This window comes from Macrotis lagotis, chromosome X (assembly GCF_037893015.1).
Source record: "Macrotis lagotis isolate mMagLag1 chromosome X, bilby.v1.9.chrom.fasta, whole genome shotgun sequence".
NCBI lineage: Eukaryota > Metazoa > Chordata > Mammalia > Peramelemorphia > Peramelidae > Macrotis > Macrotis lagotis.
This window is the reverse complement of record NC_133666.1, coordinates 239,691,321-239,713,620: the sequence shown is the minus strand read 5'-3', so window position 1 is coordinate 239,713,620 and position 22,300 is coordinate 239,691,321. Positions and strand designations below refer to the sequence as shown.

At 35.1% G+C, this 22,300-nt stretch overlaps 1 protein-coding gene across 2 annotated transcripts; it reads right to left on the bottom strand.

Annotated features, from left to right (window-relative positions):
• Positions 1–294: 294 nt before the first annotated feature.
• RAD17 (RAD17 checkpoint clamp loader component) lies at positions 295–22,274 on the bottom strand. Of its 2 annotated transcripts, none has more exons than XM_074207894.1 (17): positions 22,039–22,274; positions 19,951–20,054; positions 18,071–18,331; positions 15,563–15,646; positions 13,937–14,093; positions 12,767–12,903; positions 12,101–12,153; positions 11,888–12,013; positions 11,722–11,791; positions 9,329–9,440; positions 6,751–6,945; positions 5,410–5,495; positions 5,161–5,307; positions 4,610–4,759; positions 3,053–3,173; positions 1,766–1,823; positions 295–1,111 (listed from the first exon to the last, which is right to left on the bottom strand). In XM_074207894.1, exons 1-17 carry the CDS (start codon positions 22,067–22,069, stop codon positions 835–837), a joined length of 2,169 nt encoding a protein of 722 aa, XP_074063995.1. In that variant the 5' UTR covers positions 22,070–22,274; the 3' UTR covers positions 295–834. The 2 variants fall into 2 exon arrangements, with proteins under 2 accessions (XP_074063995.1, XP_074063996.1); XM_074207895.1 differs by lacking the exon at positions 22,039–22,274 and adding an exon at positions 21,691–21,819.
• Between the last annotated feature and the right edge of the window lie 26 nt (positions 22,275–22,300).

The following is a 22,300-nucleotide window of genomic DNA, read 5'->3' as shown; positions in this document are numbered from 1 at the left end:
GCAGAAGCCCGCCCCTCCCCCCCCCGGGGGCCGCGGAGCCACCCCTTCTGCAGTTTGCTGCTCTTAAAAATGGGTGAAAAGTTCACATTGTCATAGAGAAACACAAGAGAAGTCAGCGCCGGCGATGTCAAAAATATTGATGCAATAAAAAGCATTTAATATTTTGACTTAAAAATATTTGATACAATTAAGTATATATTTGCATAATTTATCAAAAAATAATCATACAATATAAGTTCACATTTTAAACATTTTATAAAAATATGGACAAGTAAAAGAAAGCAAAGAAAATCGTAAAATTTTCTAAGTTTATTTACATCTTGAATAGTTTACAGGTGAACTACTTTAGTTTTACAATTTATATGTACAATATTCTCAAATTATGCATTATTAATTCACATTTTTTTATATTTAGCATAACCTTCACATGAACTTGCTCATAAATGTTGACCTCTCCACTGTACACCATCTATAGAACTAAATAAATACTAGTGGAAAAATTTTAAAATAACTTAAAGGTCTTACTATTTACTAATTGCTTCACTTCCAAAACTTAACTTTTCTATAAAAATACTTATCTTTTGATTGTTTTATCTCCTTTAACCAAAAATGTTCAGATTTAAGCTAAATGTTTAAAGCCTGATTAAATTTCTTTTTTTCCTTTTAAAGGTATAGTTGGTCCCATAAATGGACTTGTATAACAATACAAGTGTACATATACTAGATACACTTTGCAAGCATACACCGTACAAGTGGACTTTTAACATTACAATCATCACAGAATAAAATTAAAATGAATCCAAAGAGCACCTGACCACCAGGTAGATTATTTGGCTACATTTCATCACTGTCATATTCCTCTATTGTGATATCTTCTTCCTCCATGAATCCTTGAGATGTGGCAGGCTGTGGCTGGCTGGCAGGCAGATCTGTTCCACTAGTCTGACTTGAAGAAAGAAATAAGAATGCTTCTGTTTCAGTCTCCAAAGGTTTTGGTTTGTCCACATGCATAAATGTCTTTGTAGGTTGTACTCCATCAAAATTAACCTCCTCATCACTGGCAGTGTCTAGCATTCCAGAATCCTTATCAGTTAGAGCTTCCATTTTCAATCTGTTAGAATTACATTACATCTATTAATAACAGACAAGTACAGTTCTGTGAACTATGCTATAATTATAATAAATGACAAGACTACTCCCCCCCTTCCTGCCTTCCTGTTTAAATAATTTAGGCAGTAGTTTCCTATGATCTACCTCAGTGAAACATTTCTCTCCAACATAAAACATGAATGGTAATGTGATAAAATGCATGGCCATAAGCTTAATTTTTTGACATTTCATGTCAAAAATAATACATGTGAAGAGGCACTGCTAGTAAAATCTTAATTGGATATGGATTATACCCATATCACTTGCTAATCAAATAGTGACTCAATGTTTTCCAAGGCTGATTTCCCATTTCAGCTGAAGAGTGGAGAAATTTTACTCTTTCCCAAGGAACTTAAGATCAAAAAATGATTAATGATTTGAAAAGTATTGTAAGTAGATACTATTAACAATCTTAAAATCCCAATTACTTTAATCACTTTGGCAGGGAAAAGAAATTGACAGTGGCTTATGATGTAGATTATGACCAACTGCAGACACTAACCATTACTGACCTGAAATAAAGCAAATAAAATGTATTTTTTGGTTTAGATGGGTCTGCTAATATATTCACTATAGTAAAATAAGGCAGGGAATAATGTCTAACAACTCTGGTTACCTTCCAAAAAACCTCCTTAGGGGAAGCCTTCCAACATCCTGGATAAAAGCAATCTGAGCTGGAAAGGGAGAAGGAAAAAAAGACTCAATTTCAAACTAAATGAAATATATTACAGGATACAAAATTCCTAATATGCTTTTTGAATCAATTAAGAAACATTACTAACCCATAGGTTTATGAATTGTTATCTACCTGACAGATTGCTAAAACTATAGTTAAGGTGACTAGTCTTTGCCTTTGGAACATGCAGAGATACCCACTCCCTTATTTGGATTGCACATTTTCCTGGTCCCTTCAAGAACCAATTTTCCTTTATTCCACCATAAGATAGGCAGAAGGCCTTCTTCAGAACATCATTGTTTTGTTTTCAAATTAGATTTCTTTCTCTTCTTTATATAGGTAATGACAGATCACCAAATAAAATAAAAGGAGAGTGCTTGTAGAAAAACTACTCTCAGTTATCCCAGCTAGGAACATTCAGATTCTGCTCCAGCCCCAAGCGTATAAATTCATAATGGGAAAGCTGCAAAAGTGTCAACTGAATAACAAAAAATTTACTATAAAAGCTTCATATTCAGCTAAGCTTTACAGTATGAAATGACAGTAAGTCATGCCTAGGTTAGAGGCCCATTGAGAAGCCAGGTTTGCTTCTAAGGCTAATTTAGGGGTCCCATATATACTATAGTCTATGGTTTTGGATGTGATTTTTTTATATACCCCAAATCCCAGGTAATCTACAGAATTTAAACCATGGAGTCAAACTGGGGAGATTATGATTTCTGACTGAATTAAGAGCTAGACTGCTTTTAAGGCTAAACTACCATTTACAGTTATAAAGTAATGATATGGATATTTGTAAAAAATATTGTAAAATTATAATGTGTTGTAAAATATAATATGTACATCTGCTAAGAATGCATTAATCAGAGTGGAATTCTGATCCTGTTTTCATGGTTAATTTAACATTAAAAAACGGGCATATTTACTATAGTACTAAGAAATGAATATAGCAAGATAATGCTTTTTGAAAAAAAATTATTAGGATCTTGATTTCATCTTTAAAAGGTTTACAAATAAGTTTTTTTACAAGACAGACATTTTAGATCTTGCTTTACTCCTAGAATTGAACACCCCAACCCCTCATAACAAATAAGAATATTTAAGCAAAAAAGTAACAAACATATGTATGTAACACTATTCTCTTTTAGAAACTTCTCTCTTTCTACTGACAGGAGAGAGGTATACCTCTTTATCTGTTCTTAAGTCTATTATTATTATTATTATTACCTTGATTTCTCATTGGATTAGTTAGCATAGCCAGGTATGGCAATAGTTGTGTTTGAAGGCACAAAGGAGGTAAGCAGAAACTGGAAAAAAGTGACTTAGCTGCCAAGCAATTTTCTCGATACTAGTTAACAAAAGGAAAAGAAAAGGAAGAAAAATAAAAATAAAAAATTAAATTCTGCCAAGGAAATTGTAGTATTTAAAATAAATTTCAAACAACTTTTTAGGTTATCACATTAAGTCTTTTATTACCCACTTCAGCATTGTCTTAAAGAACCTTTAAGTGATTTATCATTTATTCCTATCTTTAGCAAGAACTTCACCATTTTCATGAATCAAGAAAGGGGCTGGGGTTAGGAAAATATATCCTTGTAAAAAATAAGGAAATTTTATTTATAAACCCATGCCATATATTACCTTGGATCCCAAATCTTAATTTTCTTTATAGACCCAACATATGAAAATTTTCAGGATTTTTATAACTAGGGACATTTAGATGGCCCAGTGGATAGAGCACCAGCCATGGAATCAGAAGGACCCGAATTCAAATCCAGTCTCAGAAAATAATTGCCTAGCTCTATGACCTTGGACAAGTCACTTAACCCCAGTGCCTTACAAAAACCAAAAAAGAAAGAAATATTAATTACGAATTGTGATACATGGTTCCTTGTCAGAGCTATTCTAAAAGTTCTGTATATAGATCACAAAAAAGGAGTCAGACATAAATTTCTCAAGGGCTCCTTCACTTAAAATTAAAAAAAAAAGGCTGATCTTACATTTTATTCAACTAGTTAAGTCTTACTTTTCTGTAAATTCTGTCTCTAAGAATCCCTAATTTCCTTCAATGCACGATTTGGATGTTACTTCCTAACAAGGGCCTTTTTCTCTGATTGATCCTCTCATTTATTAGCACTTTTTCCCTCTTAACATTATTTCGATAACTGCATGTTTACTAATCTGAGTACATGCTGAATCATCATTCATAAAAAATTCCTTGAGAGATGACACTTATTTTTGGTTAATTAATGTTCTCTCTTCCTTTCTTCTCTATCAGAATGCAGATACTTTTGAGTAGGCCTTGTTTTATTCATTGTCTTTGGATCTCTAGGTATAGCATAGTCCTGGCCTAGAGCAGGTATTCAATAAATAAATGTTGATCTATTCCTTGATAAATTTGTCTTGGTTTCTTCTAGGACACTAAGAGGTCAAAGTGAACAACCCCATCACTTCCTCCAGTGTGTTAGAGGTACTGAATCTGGGACTTTTATGCCAAAATGACATTAGAACCTGGCATTCTCTAAGACTGTAAATGGAAGAGCAGGTGTAGATCTATACTGAATAATCATAGATTAGATACAAACAAAACCAAGAAACCCAGGGCCTAGCAGTGCACTGTATTGAGTTAAAATGAATAGCTAGAATAGATACACAATCTCAATTTTTTAATATTCTTTTTTCACATACCTTAAAAACTAATGAATTCAAAATGATCATAGATGTTTTAGGTTGTTTCTAAGTAAACTGGGGGATTTTAATTTTTATCAGTGACTGCAATATTACCTTTCTATTTATCAGAAACCACTGTGGTTTGTGCAAGGGTCGAAAACTTGCTCCTCCTCCATGGCAATAAGCAAAACCTCTGGCTTTGTTGGAATGCATCACACCTCTTGTAGCTACTGATGCACTGTACTCCCCGAGTGTAGCCTTTGACTAAGAAATAAAATGGTATGCAATTAAGTGAGATAATGGATCTAAAGTGCTTTCTAAAAGCAATCAGGATATTAAAAAAGCCTTCCAGAATCATTTCAAAGCAAACTGCTCTTTCCTAGTTTTCATTTTATAATAACATTTTTTAGCAAATTTTATAGCAAGAATGTGAAATTTCTTCACATAAAATTGAGATGCTAAAGATAAAATCTTGATCAAGTAAAAAAATCATTCGATGAATATGCAACTTTCATAATTCTATAGCTATTGTATATTTGTCACAAATGAGAAAAAAATTCTAAAACCTCATTACTTTGTTGATATTTTACTACAAATGATAAAAACAAAGGCATATTGTACTTTCTTATATATGAGGAAACAATCAAACAAAACATCGGTCTTACATTCCAGTCACCATGGAACATGTCAGCAATACTCATGTATTCACTGGCTCTCACAAGATCCTCTATTTCAGTGAAGAAATCTACATAGTTTTGATGAAGGTATAAATTAAATAGTTCTCCAGGCATGTGTGACTTTTCTACAACCTCCTAGTCAACAGAAATATGTATGTAAGTATATTAATACAAAGATAGCAGTCAAATTTTTTTTTTTACATTTTCTTTACATCAATAATCACAAAATTTCATTACCTCAGGTTCAACAAGTAACATGTCCCGTTCATACTCTGACAAATGAGAAGGTAATCGGGGAAATTCTAATTCTGTTAAAGATGTTCCTGTAAATAATTTCTACATTTACTAAAGATGGATATATAATGGAACAACATTTAATTATTCAATTATGTGTTAAGTACCGAGATAAGTGCTGGAAACACAAATGGTAAAGTGAGATAGTTCCTGATCTGTAATCATGTAATAACTAACTCGGAAAGAAGAATTCTGTCCATATCTCATGGAAAGACCAGGCTGCATCTAGGATATGGCTGGGAATATTACAGGGGAGATAACAGGGTCCCACGTTCATAATGGAGTGAAGCTCAAAGACTATAAAAGAAAGCAATGAAGTAGCACCTTGCATTCCCACAATTAAAAAAAAAGAACCACAAAGTCTAAAGCTGAAGAGGATAATTGGAAATCAGAGACAATTCTTTGGAAGACAGTATAAAAGAACAAATCTAGACAATCAGATTCATATTTCCTCTAGGCCACTGACATGGAGACAGACTAGCATGAAAGTAAACAGCCCTAGTACATATCAGGGAACCAAAGACAGGTACTTCTTACCCTTACTTATAAATGTTGCCTAAGACTCTGGTAGCAAGCCATTTGTCACTAAAAATGCTTGGGTGGCTGAACAAAAATTATCTTACCTGAATTATTTTGTTATCAAAGTATTACAGGAGTAAAGGTCTCATGGTCCCAAGGGAAGTTGTTAGTGTTTAATTACCCTTGTACTTGGGAAGTTGTTAGTGTTTAATTACCCTTGCAGAAAATAATATTTATAGTTAACATTTTTTTTTTAACGTTTTTGCAAGGCAAATGGGGTTAAGTGGCTTGCCCAAGGCCACACAGCTAGGCAATTATCAAGTGTCTGAGACTGGATTTGAACCCAGGTACTCCTGACTCCAGGGCTGATGCTTTATCCACTGTGCCACCTAGCCGCCCCTTATAGTTAACATTAATAAATATTTGTTGAATAAACAAATGAAAATTCAGCTAATTCATATCTGTCCCCTGTCTTCCAGATAGACTAACAAGTTCAACTAAATGCCACCATGATGTTTATTTAAATCTAGCATTTATTAAGGAAATGTTTGTGTATTTCAAATATAAAAGGATAAAAACTCCTTATTTAGGGCAGCTAGTAGGTGGCGCAGTGGATAGAACACCAGCCCTGGAGTCAGGAGAACCTGAGTTCAAATATGGCCTCAGACTTGATAATTTACCTAGCTGAGTGACCTTGGGCAAGTCACTTAACTCAAGTGTCTTGAAAAAAACAATGAACCAAGGAAACACCCCTTATTTACTTACTTTTACAATATAATATTTTCCCCAAAGCTCTGAAGAGAAAGAGGGAGGCATCTTTTCCACCAATTGCAGGGACTTCTTGGTTTTCCAAAGTATTATCAAGTTTCTTTTTTTGCTTTGCTCTTGACAACAAAACATCAGATTTTAAGGAAGATGTCCCTTTTTTGCTTGACCAGAAATTAGTCTCTCCTGAATTACCTGCAATTAAGTAAACAATGAAAAAATTGAAATATGCAGAAATAATTACAGCTGATAACATTTCTATTAAAAAAATAAAACAAAACTAAGTTAACAACATAGATGACATCTAAAAGAATTCTTATTTACATCATGCCCCAAATCATCTACCAGCTGTGGGTGTTCTAGATCTCATGATGTTGAATGGACACCAATTCAGATGGATATACTTCTGCTTCAAGAATAGTCTACTTCCTTTTCTGGTCATTTACTTCTCTTTTAAAAAAAATTATTTATTTAAGGCACTGGGATGGAGTGACTTGCCCAAAGTCACACAGCTAGGCAATTATTAAGTGTCTGAGGCTGGATTTGAACTCAGGTCTTCCTGACTCCAGGGCTGGTGCTCTATCCAGCTGCCCCCCTACACTTCTCTTAACCGTATTTCTTCAATATATGTTTTTATAGGGAATATATTTCAACCTACTCATTCCCATCATATACTTTTCTACTGCCCTTTGAGTGGCCCCCAATTTTTTGGAGACTGATATTTCATGACTCTCAGCCACAGTTCACAAGAAAAATGATTCCCTACCTTTCATCCCCTGGAAAAAGTTTGGAATCGTTGAAAGTACAGCATAACTGACCAAAAGCAATCCATAAGATAATAGTTTCTAGATAAGAGATATCTTTTCCCTACCAGGCTTTTCCTATATGGAGAGTTAGATTGGATTCTCATTGAGTGGTTTATGTCTCTCACTGAGGAGGCTCTACAATGAAGGTCAATATAATCAGGATAATATTGTCTGCAAACAGGAGCATCTGAAGGATCTCATCCCCTAGGGGATCCTTCTTTATTTGGACCATCTTGCACGAATTACTGATACATCTATTTTTTATACTTCACTGGATACCGAGAATCAGAAGATTTTATTAAAAAAGTTATTTCTTTTTTTTTGGGGGGGGGGTTTGCAAGGCAAATGGGGTTAAGTAGCTTGCCCAAGGCCATACAACTAGGTAATTATTAAGTGTCTGAGACCGGATTTGAACCCAGGTACTCCTGACTCCAGGGCTGGTGCTTTATCCACTGTGCCACCTAGACGTCCCTAAAAAAGTTATTTCTGAAGTTAACTTTCTATTCCTTTAACTTATACTTAGTTGATACCTTATTGTAGAAGAGCCTTTAAAGTGGCATTTTTCGTTACAAGATTAAATGCTTCAGAAGCAGCTGGGTGGCACAACAGATAGAGCACAGGCCCTAGAGTCAGGAGGACCTGAATTCAAACTTGACCTCAGACACTTAAAAATTACTTAGCTGTGTGACCTTGGGCAAGTCACAACCCCAAAGCCTTGCAAAAACCAAAAAAAAAACCCCAAACAAATGCTTCTTATGGTCACCGAATGGAGGTAACTTATATTTTCTAACATCCTTTAGTCGATTATATAACTTGCAAAGATATATATGTTTATAAAATACCATTTATAAGTTTGCCCATTTCCTTCTGTTTTCTTCAGTAAGGATACCCTCAACTCATTTGTAAATAACTCTTATAAAGACATTCTTTTTTTAACACCAGACTTTTTTTCTTATTTGTTAAAACATCTTGTGCATATGTGCTAGATTCACACTCCATTTCTCTGAAAATGTAGAGAGTCTTTATAAAAAGAGTCAAATTTATGCTACAATATCTCTCACTGGAAGGTATTAAAAAACAACTAAAAAAATTCAATGAGCAGAATTCTAGCATCTTTTTTGCAATATATTTTTCAGGACTTTCAAGGTTCCCTAAATGGTACTGAGTCAAAAAGAAATATCTTTTAAGGTAAGAAAGTTGAGATAAAATTTTATTTTGCAATTACCAAATTATTGCTTGATGATCATGTACAGTAGAGATAAATTCAATCCACCTTTCTTTTACTAGTATACATATAATACATTCATATGAAAATAAACTAGTATGTATTATTTTTCCTCAACAATTCAGTCATTAGCATTTCTTAAATTCATAAAAAAGAATTCAAAAAACAATTTCTAATATATTAAAATATAGATTTAAGTAAAAATCGTTACAATTTCTAAAACTGACATATGTGATGATTATATTACAATGTTCCACCAAAGTATTGTCTGACAGCACCAAAGGAAGTGGTCCTTAAAATGGCAAGAAATCTTGGGGATAAACTTAAGCAGAGCAAATAAAGTTTGGTACCCAATAAAAAAGCTGTTTACATGACTACTTTGAGTACATGTATACCAACATTCTCAGTATCTTCCAGTCCAGTTACGCACTGGACATTTTCATTTTCATTTTTTAAATGTTGTTTAGGGACTGGGCATTTTAAACTGTTACAAATATTTTATGATTTTATTTCACTTCATTATATAAAACAAAACACCTATATTTACCTTTAAAAGAAGAAAACTGGAGACTGTTTATTGCACTTCTTATATCACCAGAACATCCTTTACAAAGCAACTCTAATGATGACTTGTCAGGGACAACAATTTTTCCTCCATTCTTAAAGTGAAAAAGTGAAAAAAATCAACATTATATTCTGAACTAGTGAAGAAAATCAGGATCACATTTGTACCTAGAAAAGATCTCTGGTCTTCTAGAATTGCCTACTAAGGTATCTTTCAAGTGAAAATGCAGTAGTGCTTTATAATCTAATTATATTAATAGTGCCTAACTACACCAATAGTCACCTGATTGGTTCAAACTCCATTTAATACAAACTCCAGAGAATGAATTCTATTTATCTTTTACTTCAATTATGCTATTTTAAGTTATCATATTGCTATTATATGAAATAATGGATATTAATAATTCCCTACAATTAATCTTCCAACAAATTTATCTATTCTCAGATCTAAGAAGCCACAACATGTAACCTTTTATAGACTACAGTTTCCTTAGAAGAAAGCTCAGAGCAAAATGTTACCTGAGGTCAAAGATTCTTAACTTTTTTGTATGTTTAATGGGCCCTTTGATAGTCTGGTGAAGCTTACAGACTCCACAGAATAATTTTTTTTAAATGCATAAAGTATATAGGATTACCAAAGAAACCAAGTATACTGAAAACAATTATCAATAATTAAAAAAAGTCACTGACCACAAGAACTCCTGTCATTAAATTTTAAGAGACAAGAAAATTTTTTTTCTCACATTCAAATATTATTCATACTTTAGTAAATTCCAATCAGAACAATGACCACTTCACCTCTAGCTCATTTGCCAACTAGCATCCTTTCCATCTTGGAGATGCCTCCTAAAGTCTTCTCCTGACTAGTGAGCCTTTGACCATCAATCAGAGTTCAAAGAAAGGAGAGCTTAATTCTGGGCCAACCAGGTACTGCTAACAGGGAGGATGGATAGCATAGCTTTTCTATCATGATAAGTTTCCCAATACAATTAATTTCATAAGAAGGTCCTTCTGCCATAACTTTTTATTTTAAGTGCCTGCTGGATAATATGACAATGTCCAAAAGGCATCTTGAGTCCAACATGTTAAAAAATGGAATTCATCTTATTTTCTGCAAATCCATTCGTTCTTCTTCTGAATGTCTTTATTTTTTTTTTTAATTGAGGTACTACTAATTTGCAGCTTTGGAGTTATTCCTAACTTTTCTGTTCCTTTTCACCCATATCCAATGAGTTTAGAAATCTTGTTGCTTATACCCTCAGAAAACTTCTCCCATTGTTCCCTTCATCTACCCCTCTAGTCCAAGTCATCACCTCTCATTGAAATAATAGCCACCCAACTGATCTCTTGTATTCTATTATCCTTTCTTCCAATCTAGCCTACTCAAAGTTGTCAAACCTGATATTCCTTATATAGATGTGTATGTCAAATCCCCACTCCAAAATCTTCAATGACTCTAGCTTAAATGACAAAAATCCTCATCATGCCATTGAAACTCATCTATTATGTAGCTCTCATCCACTCCAATCCAGTTTTATTTCCTTTAACTCCATTTAATGTACAATGTGTTATAGAATTAATGCCTTGTGAGCTCTTCTCTACCACACGTTTCTTCTCCTGCCTCTCTGTAAGTGATCCACGTTATCTCCCAAGCTTAGAACATACTTGTCACTTTTGTCCATTGGAATCCCTAGTTTCCCTCCAACACAGTAGAGTTTTTACAGCTCCTAAAAAAAAAGGCCCTCCCCAAGTCTCCTGGTTTTTTACATTTTCTCTTGAAAATGAACACTTTTATTATCTCTCTAGATGGGGTAGAATGTTTCCTGAACGCAGATACTGTTAAGTTTTTGTTCCCTAGTACCTAAGATGGTAACTTAAGAAATGTTGACTAAGTTGCAGGCCTTGTATGCAAGAGATCATATTGCTATGTAGTGACAGTTTCATCAGCTAACCTCCAATATACAGGATTTCTGACATTTTTATGGGTATATAGTTGGGTTAGTAATCTGTTTAATGAAGAATAAATTAATTTTATTTTATTTTCCCAATTACATGCAAAGGTAGTTTTCAACATTCATACTTTAGCAGATTTATGAATTCCAAATTTTTCTACCACCCTCCTTTCCTTACCCCCCTTCCTCAAGTTGGGGAACAATCTGGGACTTTCTCGTGTTCACAGAGTGTGTAGGTAGTGAAACCAAATTACTCATTTCTAAATTACTTAACAGCAAGTGCTGAATTCATAGCAAAATTAATGTAATGGATATAATTTATAAAAGGCCCAGAAAAGAGAAATTGAAATTGGAAAAAAAATAGTACTAGAAAATCCTTTAAAGTAACATTACCACATAAATGCAATCAATGTTTCAAACTTACCATATTAGCTTCTAAAGTTGCTATTCTACTAAGAACTTTCATCATAATCGTTGGTGCCACAGGGTTAAAACTGTCAGAAGTTTATAAAGAAAAACACTAGTTAATGACAGTGTGAAGATAAAATCTTTCTATGGTTGTCATAGGAGATGCAAAGAAATTATCTTACCTAATGTTTGATATAGAACATTCTTCTTGAATTTCTTTAGGGAACAGTAATCTCTGATTACTACCTCCACTGAGACTGTCAGAGATTATAAATATAAGAGGACACCGCCCTAGCTGCGCAAATCTCCTAAAATGACAGAGAGCAAAAGTTAATTAATCATAATTATTGTGGCAATTATTAATTTCAGCTCTAGTAAATGTCACTGAAATTTACCTTAGTATTTCATGTAAAGTAGCTGGATCTCTATAAAACTGATTGGGCATATCCTATTGAAAACAGAAAAAAAAAATTCAATTCTAATTGTAGAGATATTTTTGTTCCAATTTATTTTGTAAAAGAACTAGGAGAATGTACAACAAATAATTTATTAAAGTATCCATCAATTAACAGAAATCCCATTAAGAAACTGCTATTTAGGGGTGGCTAGGTGGTGCAGTGGATAAAGCACCGGCCCTGGAGTCAGGAGTACCTGGGTTCAAATCTGGTCTCAGACACTTAATAATAATTACCTAGCTGTGTGGCCTTGGGCAAGCCATTTAACCCCATTTGCCTTGCAAAAACTTAAAAAAAAAATACTATTTACAGAAAGCTACTAAACTTGGTAGTTGATAAACTATTTTCACTGAGAATATAACTGTAATCTATTAAAGCATATTTTATGTCTTCTTATGCTAAAATCTATCTAATTTTACAATTAAGACATTTGTTTCTTCATCTTGAATCAAACAAAAAATTACTTAGGACTCCTAGCATGACATTAAGTCTAAATTTTCATATTTGAATATTACTTCTACTTAATAACATGACACTGTCGTCACTATTAGATAAGAAATATTGAACTTTTGGGGGTAGGTATAGCTTTTCAAGTTTGTATTTTACCTCAACCAAAACAATCTTCTTATCAGTGTGCAGAGAATCACCAAGCATCTGTAGTTTATTATATTTATTTGCTCTCAACAGAAACTCTTGAAAAATAGTCATCTGAGACTGACTAGGAACCATATGAAAACTTGATTCTGAAAAGGAAGCAGTTTTCTTGTCATCAAGTCAGAAAACACAAATGATCTGTCCCTTTTGTTTAGGATGGTTTTAAACATTAAGAGTTCAATAAACAGTTGTCAAAGGCTATTTACTATGAGTCCTAGCTTCTACTGTTACTTGGATATGTTCTTGGGGAAAAAAAAATCACTTAAATTTTGTGAATTTCAGTCTCTATCCTGTAACGTGAAGAAAAGATTAAGACTAAATGATTTTTCAAGGTTCCTTTTACCTCTAAGATTTTAGGGGATAACCTTTGTCTCTTCCCTCCCCTAAGACCCTCAAGCACATCTGAGGATCTTAACTACTTATACGACCCTCCACAATTACTTTTTCTTTCTAGTCACCTATTTATGTGGGTAAGGAGGAAAAAAAAAATAAAAGACTAAAAAAATCTCACTAATAATAGATAGAAGAATTAATGTGGATAGACATCTGGATATTTTACAAATAATAATAAAGTCTTAAGTCCTCCAAAAGGTCTTATACTACCAGTCTACTATGGGAGGGAGGTTTCTTGCCTTAGTTAAAATAATCTTATTACTAATTTGGAATACTCTTTCATCTTCTTGTCATGCTACTTACATGATGAAAGAAAGGAAAGTTCAATAGTAACTTGCCCTGGCCACTCCTACCACCCCCAATGTGTCGGCAAGATAATAGATTTTAGAGTTGGAAGAAATTTCAAAGACCATTTTGTTCATTTCCCGCTTTTTCACATAAGGAAACTAAGGTGCAGAGAATAGCCAGGGTTTCCACAGGAAGTCAGTAGCAAAGTCAAAATCTGAACACCCCCCTCACCCCCCATCCAGTTTTTCTAAATTCAATCTTCTTTAAGTTCCAGCAGGGGAGTTTCAACCTTGCTTGGTAATAATTTCTAATAATTCCTAATGCAAGGTAAAATTTTTCTCAGCAGCAGATCGGAGACTATGAGACACAGGATGAATTTTCCAACTGGTTTCAACAAAGAAGTGCCCATTCTTCTTCATTCTAAAACAAAATAAATCTCACCATGATTAAACCCATCCTTCATATCATATTTTCTGGAGTCTAGAAACACAGGGTTAATCCATTCTTGCACCTCAATACCGAGCTCCTTAACTAGTATTTGAAGAGTTGCTGTTTTTCCACATCCAGGAGGACCTGTAATTATTAGAATAGATCCACCCTACAATAGACAAATATTATACATTAAAAATGTAAAAATACTGATGGAATGTGAGGGTAGCAAGATCTTTATTTTTTTAGTACTATTAACATTTTCATTAATATTTTAAATTAATTTTACTTATTACTATTAACATAACAGTAAAACTTTATTATTATGCCAATTGGCAAAAGGAAGAAGTCATATAGTTTAAGAGAAACTTCTTGAATTTTATTAAACAACCCCAGAATAGTCTGAAGACATCAATCATTTATAAACTTATGATACAAAAAAGTGTAACTTAACCCCATGCCTGGAGCGACCTATGTCTTCCCTTCAGTAGAAAGATACTTCTGGAGGAACAATCACTATCAACTATCTTTGGAATTTGTGTGGCATTACTATTACACAGAATACCCATCACTGTTACATGCTTCCACTTAAGTGAAATTACAAGACTCTAAACTTGGACCACTCAATTATTATTTTATCATTCCATGAACCTAGGATTGCAATCTTGGTATAATTCTGCATTCCTCACTCTTTCTCACTGCACATATACAATCTCCCACACATACTACTCCCTTCTCACATGGCCATCACCGTTAACAAAGCAATATTCCTAAAAATAACTATGTCATTTTCCTATCTGACAAACTCCCATGGCTCTCTATTGCCATGAGGATCAAATATAGACTGCTGGTTTTCAAAACTTTTCATGATATGGGCCAAACATGCTACCTTATCAGATACTGTGTTCCTTCATATACTTCCCAGTCCAAGTAAGCTAACCTTTTTGTTGTTTTTATATCAGAGGTATCAAACTTGGCCAGAAGTGGTCCATAAAACTCCCAGATTAAAATGCAATTGGACATGTTTTACAAAATATAAAAAAAATGTAATTCAAGACAGATATTAATTTGTGGTTTTCCAAGTCACTAGGCAACCCCTAGGGATGTTTCTATTTAAGCCTGACACTATTGTCTTAGATAACCTTCCAGCTCCCATCTCATGCCTTTGCATAGGCTTGTGCCCCCAGCCAGCACTACTCTCTCTCTTCTCACTTTTCCCTCTTAGAATCCTGTATGTTCTTTAAAGTTCAGCTCAAGTGCCCACTTCTACAAGAATCCTTTCCTAATCCCTTTCTGTTCTCTCCCATCCCCAGGGTCTTAGTTCCACCAAATTACTTTGTAATTAGTTTATAGATATTCATAAATAGGTGTTGTCTCTCAAGATAGAACACAAACATCAGGCAGCTAGGTGATGTAGTGGATAGGTGATGTAGTGGATAGAGCACAAGCCCTGGAGTCAGGAGGACCTGAGTTCAAATTTGACCTCAGCCACTTAACAACCCCCCCCCATATATATATGTGTGTGTATGTATGTATATATACACATATATAAAAATGTATTCAACTTCTGACTACAAACTACAAAGCAGTATAACATTTTTAAAGCACTTTAAAATGAGATGACTAATTTTTCATTACCAATTTTGGTTGCTTCTCAAAAACATGAACTTTTAACCAGGTTTCAAGTTCTTCAACTTTCTTCTTATGAACAGCAAGTTCATTCTAGAAGAAAGAATGAAAGTATAAGAATTATTAAAATATATTTTGATTTAAAAGTAATAAATAATTCACAATTATATGGTGCTTGAAGTTTTTTTACACTTTCTTCAAAACTACTATAGGAGGTAGAACTTGTACTGAACACTTAAAGGTTAAACGAAAACTTGACTAGTAATGAACTGCTCAATAAACAGATGGTCAAAAGACAAAAGGTTGATATTTGAGAAGATTCAGAATCTTGGATTTTAACTTACAATATAGGAATGGAGTATACCTGGCATTATGGATGGAGTACACCTTAAGAGAGGCTAATAAGAACGAATAAAGAAGTTATCTTACAAATAGAATCTTAAGGATTTTAAGCTAAAAGGGACAAGAGATGGAGAAGACTGACCACATCTATCAACCAAGATAGGTATTATAGAGAGTTGCCATAAAGAAGATTAGAGTTGGTTCACACAAATTCACAGGAGACAAAAATCTATGAGAGGAACCAGTAGTAAAATTCATGGTGTCATATGTCTATACACAAAAGCCCATGATATAGGCAAGTAGACAAGAGAAAAGAAGAAGTCCTAATAACTCAAAGAGGCAAATTTGATGCACTAGATATCACTGAGATTGAGTGAAATGGAACCTGATGACTGGCCTATGGGTCTGAAAAGTAATACTTTATTCAAAAGAAAAGGGGTTGGGAACAGAGTAGCATTATATATATTAAGAAGGTATATTTAAGGGAGTATACATACTTGTGGAATGGTTACACAAATTATGGTATGTGAATGCAACAGAATACTACTTTGCCATAAGAAATGAACAAAGGGACAATTTCAGAGAAACCTGTGAAGTCTTGTTTGAACTGAAGCTGAATGAAATGAGCAGAACCAGGAGAACAATTTATACAATGTTTACATCGAAAAGAAACAATTTTGAAATACTTAACTCTGATCCAGCCAATAATAACTCTACTAGAGAAATGATGAAGGATGTACTGAGAGGGAATGGGCTTGAGATACAGAATGAGACGGAAACAATGTAAAGATTAACAGACTGCCTTCGGGGGGGGGGGGGGGGGGGGGGGGGGTAGGGAAGCAAGATTTGGGGGAAAATTGTAAAGTTCAAATTTATAATAAATAAATGAAGATACAGAATGAGATAACTTTTTGGATACTGGAAATTTTCATTATGCATATGTTACCAGTTTTTTTAGTTTGGGTGGAGAGAAGAGAGAGAAAATGAATAAAACTTAAAGTCATTAATTTTTTAAAATAAGTTATAGTTATGTGAGGAAATACAAGAACCAGAGAAGGGAAGCATGATAGAGAATATTTGAAGGTCAAAGGAAAAACAAGTATGTTCATCATTAGAGCATACTACAGAGAACCTAGGCAGAAGGGGAAATAAAAGAGGCATTTCAGAAAGAGATCATATCTGGCACAGAGGCATGATACAGTGAATTGATGGAGGAATTTTAATTACCTAGATATCTGCTGGAGTTTTTTTTCCCAACAAAAACAGAGCAAATAAGAACTTCGTGACTTTCCTTAGTAATAACGCTACCTTTCAAAAAAGAAGCTGAAAGGGAATAATTGTCTAGAATTGGTATTTTAGGTTGAGTCTTGGACTCTTGGGGAAGAAATGAGCCTTCAAACCTAGAATTTATGATAGAGGAGGAAAACATTAGGTAATAGTCTGAAAAAGCAGATTTTTAAGGAATTAAGAGAAAAGATCCCATGGAGTTTTGACTTCAGGGGAAGTCAACCTAAGAAAGAGATGAGATGTCAAGAATGAAGTATAAAAACATAAATGAAAACAATTCTAAAGGGGAGAAAAAGTAAATTTGTGGATCATTGTGGACACAAAGGGCACTCAAACACCCAACTTAGATTTTAAAAAGAAATGTACAGAAGATTCAGCAAGGCCAGTTAAGAGATAATATAAAAGCAACGATCCTGTGAAAACAGCATGAGGATTGCAGATGCCACCAGTGGAGCTCATGGCTTCATTGGTCTACTGATGTCATTAAATCATAATGCTTTAAAGTAGTTCACAATGAAAAAACTGTCAAAATGAATTGATGATTTTTTCTTTTAACTCATAAAAGTTGCTAAAGTCAAAATTGAGTTGGGTAGAGGAAGAAGGAAAAAAATTTTCTTTTCATGGCTTGAATAAAATTCCATATTTGATGTAACTCAAGATTCATGAAAAGCACTAAGAAACAGGTAAATTAACTTTTTTTGGGGGAAAAAAAGAGATGGAGCCTTAAGTGAAAGAAAAAATATAAGCAAAACTTTTAAATTATGTAGGTCACTTAGAAAGTTTTTTTTAAAAACAAATTGTGAAATACTTCCATAATCTCTTCAATTGATGTCATTTCCAATACCTTGTTAAATTTTATTATCTAAGAATAATGAAATGATTTTGTACCTGCGTTTCTGGTTTGTATTTCTCTACCCAAGGTTCATTTTCACACAGATTACAACTTAATTTTGCTTCATCATTACTCTGTTTTGAGGAAGATGATTTTCTTTTCTTTCTAGCTAGAAACTTGCTACTTTCTAAAGTGGAAGACAGATCTTTTCTTCTTTGATTTAAATTATTTACTCCCAGAGAGGCAGTTGTAAGAGCAGAAGAGATGTCTGTTTTTCCAACAAAATCATCAAATGAAGGCTCTACCCAATTGGTTATCTGAAGGGGGAAAAAAAAAATCAATGTAAATAATATCACTCTCCTCTATCATTAATTTGGAATATAAGTTTCTAGAATTGTAATAATCACATAATTAAAATTCTTATTTGCAACATACCCACAATAGTTGAAAAAACTTTTTTTGTAGTTATATTTTACATTTATAGTATCACCTTTATTTTGAAACCCAAACTATCTAGCAATAATTGTGATGAAAATCAACATTCTGTTGCTGACATCATACTAACTTTACTAGTATTTTCAATCCAGCAACATTACTTTGCTTGGTGTTAAGTAACTTGCTCACTGCCAGCCTACAGTCAACAATAAAATTAATTTTTTGGTATAGATTATTAGTTCTAAGTGAGAAAATAGTTGTCTGTAACTTATACTTCTTCCCTCAGCTACTTAAGTATCAAATGTCTGAGGCCATATTTGAACTCAGATCCTCCTGGCTCCTGTGCCAGTTCTCTATCCACTTCGCCACCTAGTTGCCCCGTCATTAGGTCTTAGACATTCCACTAGGCCTTCTCTATCCATATTGTGCTACCTAGCTGCCCCAACAGCATTACTTTTCAATTTTTGCAAACAAGGATAAACTTTTACCAGTTTGCATATTTTTGCAATTATAACCTGATTTGCCTCATCACTATTCAGAGCATCTACTATTTGAGCAAATAAAAAGAGAAGCAAGATTTTTAAAGAAAATTGAGATTTACCTTAATAAATGAAATGCCCCCCAAAAATTAATTCAGTGAGCATTTTAGTTAGTTACTTTTATGTGCCAGGCATTATTTGAAGAAATGTGTACATTTGGTACCCTATCCTTCAGTTTTCTATAATTATTTATTTATAATGCAAACACTTAGAAATCAATAATCAATGTGCAAACTCAACATAAAAAAATGATTATTTGAAGAATTAAAATTTTTAAGATGGATTTTCTTACATCCTGATCTTAAGTTACTAGTTGCCAATACTCTGTTTATCTCTGAATAATTTGTCCAACTTGTTTGCCTGTTGAACACACAACTTGGTATTAAACAGTGACTAAAAGAAATGATTAAATTAAAATTAGGGTAAGCAGAGAAGTTAAAAAACAAACAAACTCCAAAAGATAACTGGGAATTTCAACAATTCTACCTCTGCCTTCTGATGTCTTGCCTTGTTATTCAAACAAAAAACTAAATTACAGTTATCCCTTTCACATGGCAATTTTTCCTATCTTGGCATATATTGAGGGACACCAAAAGAAATTAACTGAGAATTTTTAGGAAGTTTTATGAAAGCTACAGATACAGGCCTATGACATCCCAAATTTTACAATAAGAACCTGTAAACACCCCATAAAAGAAAAAAATTCAGACTTGGAAGGGGCAAAATATTTTATGTGGATTTTCCAGATCACAGGGACACTATACCCTGAGATGTGAAAGGGATAACTGTGTACCTATGCAGAATAAAGCAACAGGACTAAGCACCTGCTATACAACCAATCAGCAACCCACATTTTTCATTTTAAGCCATTTCTACACTTTTTGAGATAAGCTGAACTACAGCCACTGCTGTATTAGACTTTTTTGTAACCAGTTATAGCTATTTTCAATAATATTTCTTACCTTTGTGGGAGCTACCTTTCGTCTAAGAGAAGTTTTTGACATTATAAACCTTGATAGTTCCCATCCGTAGTACAGAACCTGCAGTATGCTAAAGTATAAATCACCTGAAAAGGAAAGAAAATATGTTTATAGAAGATTATGTCTTTTCTCTCAAATTAAGAAAACTAAAAACAAGAATATTAAAGTTATAATTAAGGAATGATTCAAAAACAACCACTTATTGCACTGATCTATTTCCATCTTCTAGCTGTATGACCAAGTCACTCTGCTGCCTAAGTCACAAGTAAAATGGGGATTAACAATAGTAATACTTAATTTGATAATGGATTAAAATTGTTTTGTAAGCTTTAAAGTGCTACCTAAAATCAAGAATGAGATAAATTCAGTAGATAGTGTTAGATTTGGGAGTTAGAAGTCCTGAATTCAAATCCTAACTCAAATAGCTGAGTGATAACCAAGTCACTCGCTCAACTTTACCTACCTTATAAGATTTGGTAAGACTCAAAATGAAAACAAGCATATAAAACTTAGGAAATTAGTATTATAAATGTTCATTGTTGGGGGCAGTTAGGCTGTGCAGTGGATACAGTGCCTATGGGCCCTGAAACCAGGAGGAGGACCTGAGTTCAAACCCAACCTCAGACACTTAATTGCCTCGCTGTGTGACCTTGGGCAAGTCATTTAACTCCCATTGCTTAATAAATAAAAAACAAATAAATGTTCGTTGTTATTATCTACAAATAACAGTATAACTGAGGGAAGAAGTGTAAGTTATAGACAGCTATTTTCTCGCTTGGAACTAATAATCTATACCAAAAAAAAATAATTTTAATTTGCATGCTGGCAACTGATTCATTTGGAGCTTTTCACACACTGTAAATAGAATATCCTCATAAAAGGTCTGAGTTGGACTATGATCGCTGGAGGATCAACACTTTCAAATTATGGTGCTAAAAAGACTTCTGAGAGACCTTTGGAAAGCAAAGACATCAAATCAGTTAATATTTTAAGAAACTAGTTCAAATTATTCACTGGAAAGATAAAGATACTCAAATTGAACCTTAAATACTCGACCACATAATGAGAAGACAGAACTCTTTGAAAAGGAGTGAGATAGGGGCGGCTAGGTGACGCAGTGGATAGAGCACCGGCCCTGGAGTCAGGAGGACCTGGGTTCAAATCCTGTCTCTGACACTTAATAATTACCTAGCTGTGTGGCCTTGGGCAAGCCACTTAACCCCGTTTGCCTTGCAAAAAAACTAAAAAAAAAAAGAAAGAAAAAAAAGGAGTGAGATGTTGGGAGAGATGAAGGCTAAAGGAGACGTCAGCAGATGAGGAGGAGGAGGCAATGAATGTGGCTCATGATGACATCAGTAAACCTCAGATTAGAATATACAATTATCGGATACAAGAAAAAGGAATCATTCACTAAGGTTCAAGAGTGTGTACACACACACACACACACACGAGGAGGGTAGTTTCCATTTGCACAACCTTGAAGGAAAAATTTCCAAGTATTATTTCAAATTACAGTTAAAAGTGCTTGGTTTCTCGAATGTATGGAAACAATGCAAAGCCTGTCAGACTGCCTTCTGTGGGGGTGGGGGGACGAAGAAAGATGGGGGGGGATTGTAAAATTCAAACAATAAAATCGAACACACTACTTCTAAATACAAAGTGCTTGAATTATCCATAGGATCACTGTAAGAAAAGCATTTGGTCTTCCTATTAAAAACATACTTCCTGTGAAAAAAATCTGGTTTTTTTTCTCAAGCGTACACGAAACTTGAACTCGTCGCGGCCCGGGGCCCCCGGGGACTTTTTGTTTCTCAGCCGTCAGGCGTGTGAGGAGCGGAGCCTGCGGGGCCCCGCGGCCCTCGGGGGCCGCCTCCCAGCCTCGCGCCCCGCAGGCCCGGGCCGCCCCCCGCGCCCCGCGCCCCGCGCCCCGGGCCCCGGGCCGGACAAGGCCCTCCCGGGCGTGCCGCGCAAGGGCTCGGGCCCGGCCGGGCCCCCAGCCCCCTCCCCCGGAGCCTCCTCCCCCCCCCCCGCCAGCCCGCGAAGCGGCTCCGGGTCACCGCGGGGCCTCACCTGCGGGCGGCGGGCGGCGGCCCTGCAGCATCGCCCCCTCCCCGGGGGAGGCGGCGGCGACCCGGATCCCGAGGCGGCGGCCCACAGGCGCTCCGGGGACCCGACTGGGGGGCCAGGCTGAGGCCCCGCCTCCCGCGGGGGCGCCTAGGAGACGGGGCCGGAGGGGAGGGGGAGGGGGAGGCGGAGGCGGCGAGGGCGCCGGCTGGGCTGCCCGGGGCACTGCCTGCTCGGGGGCTGGCGCAGCGCCGGCCTCTGCGCTCCG

Excerpts from the sequence above, each read along its gene's own strand:
- RAD17 (XM_074207894.1), bottom strand. The coding sequence starts at position 22,069 with ATGCTGCAGGGCCGCCGCCCGCCGCCCGCAG. Across the intron at positions 12,904-13,936 it reads GAAGGATGGGTTTAATCATG|AATCAAGTTTTCATATGGTT; the intron begins GTGAGATTTATT and ends CTTCCTTTTCAG. Across the intron at positions 12,014-12,100 it reads ACTTTACATGAAATACTAAG|GAGATTTGCGCAGCTAGGGC; the intron begins GTAAATTTCAGT and ends CTGTCATTTTAG.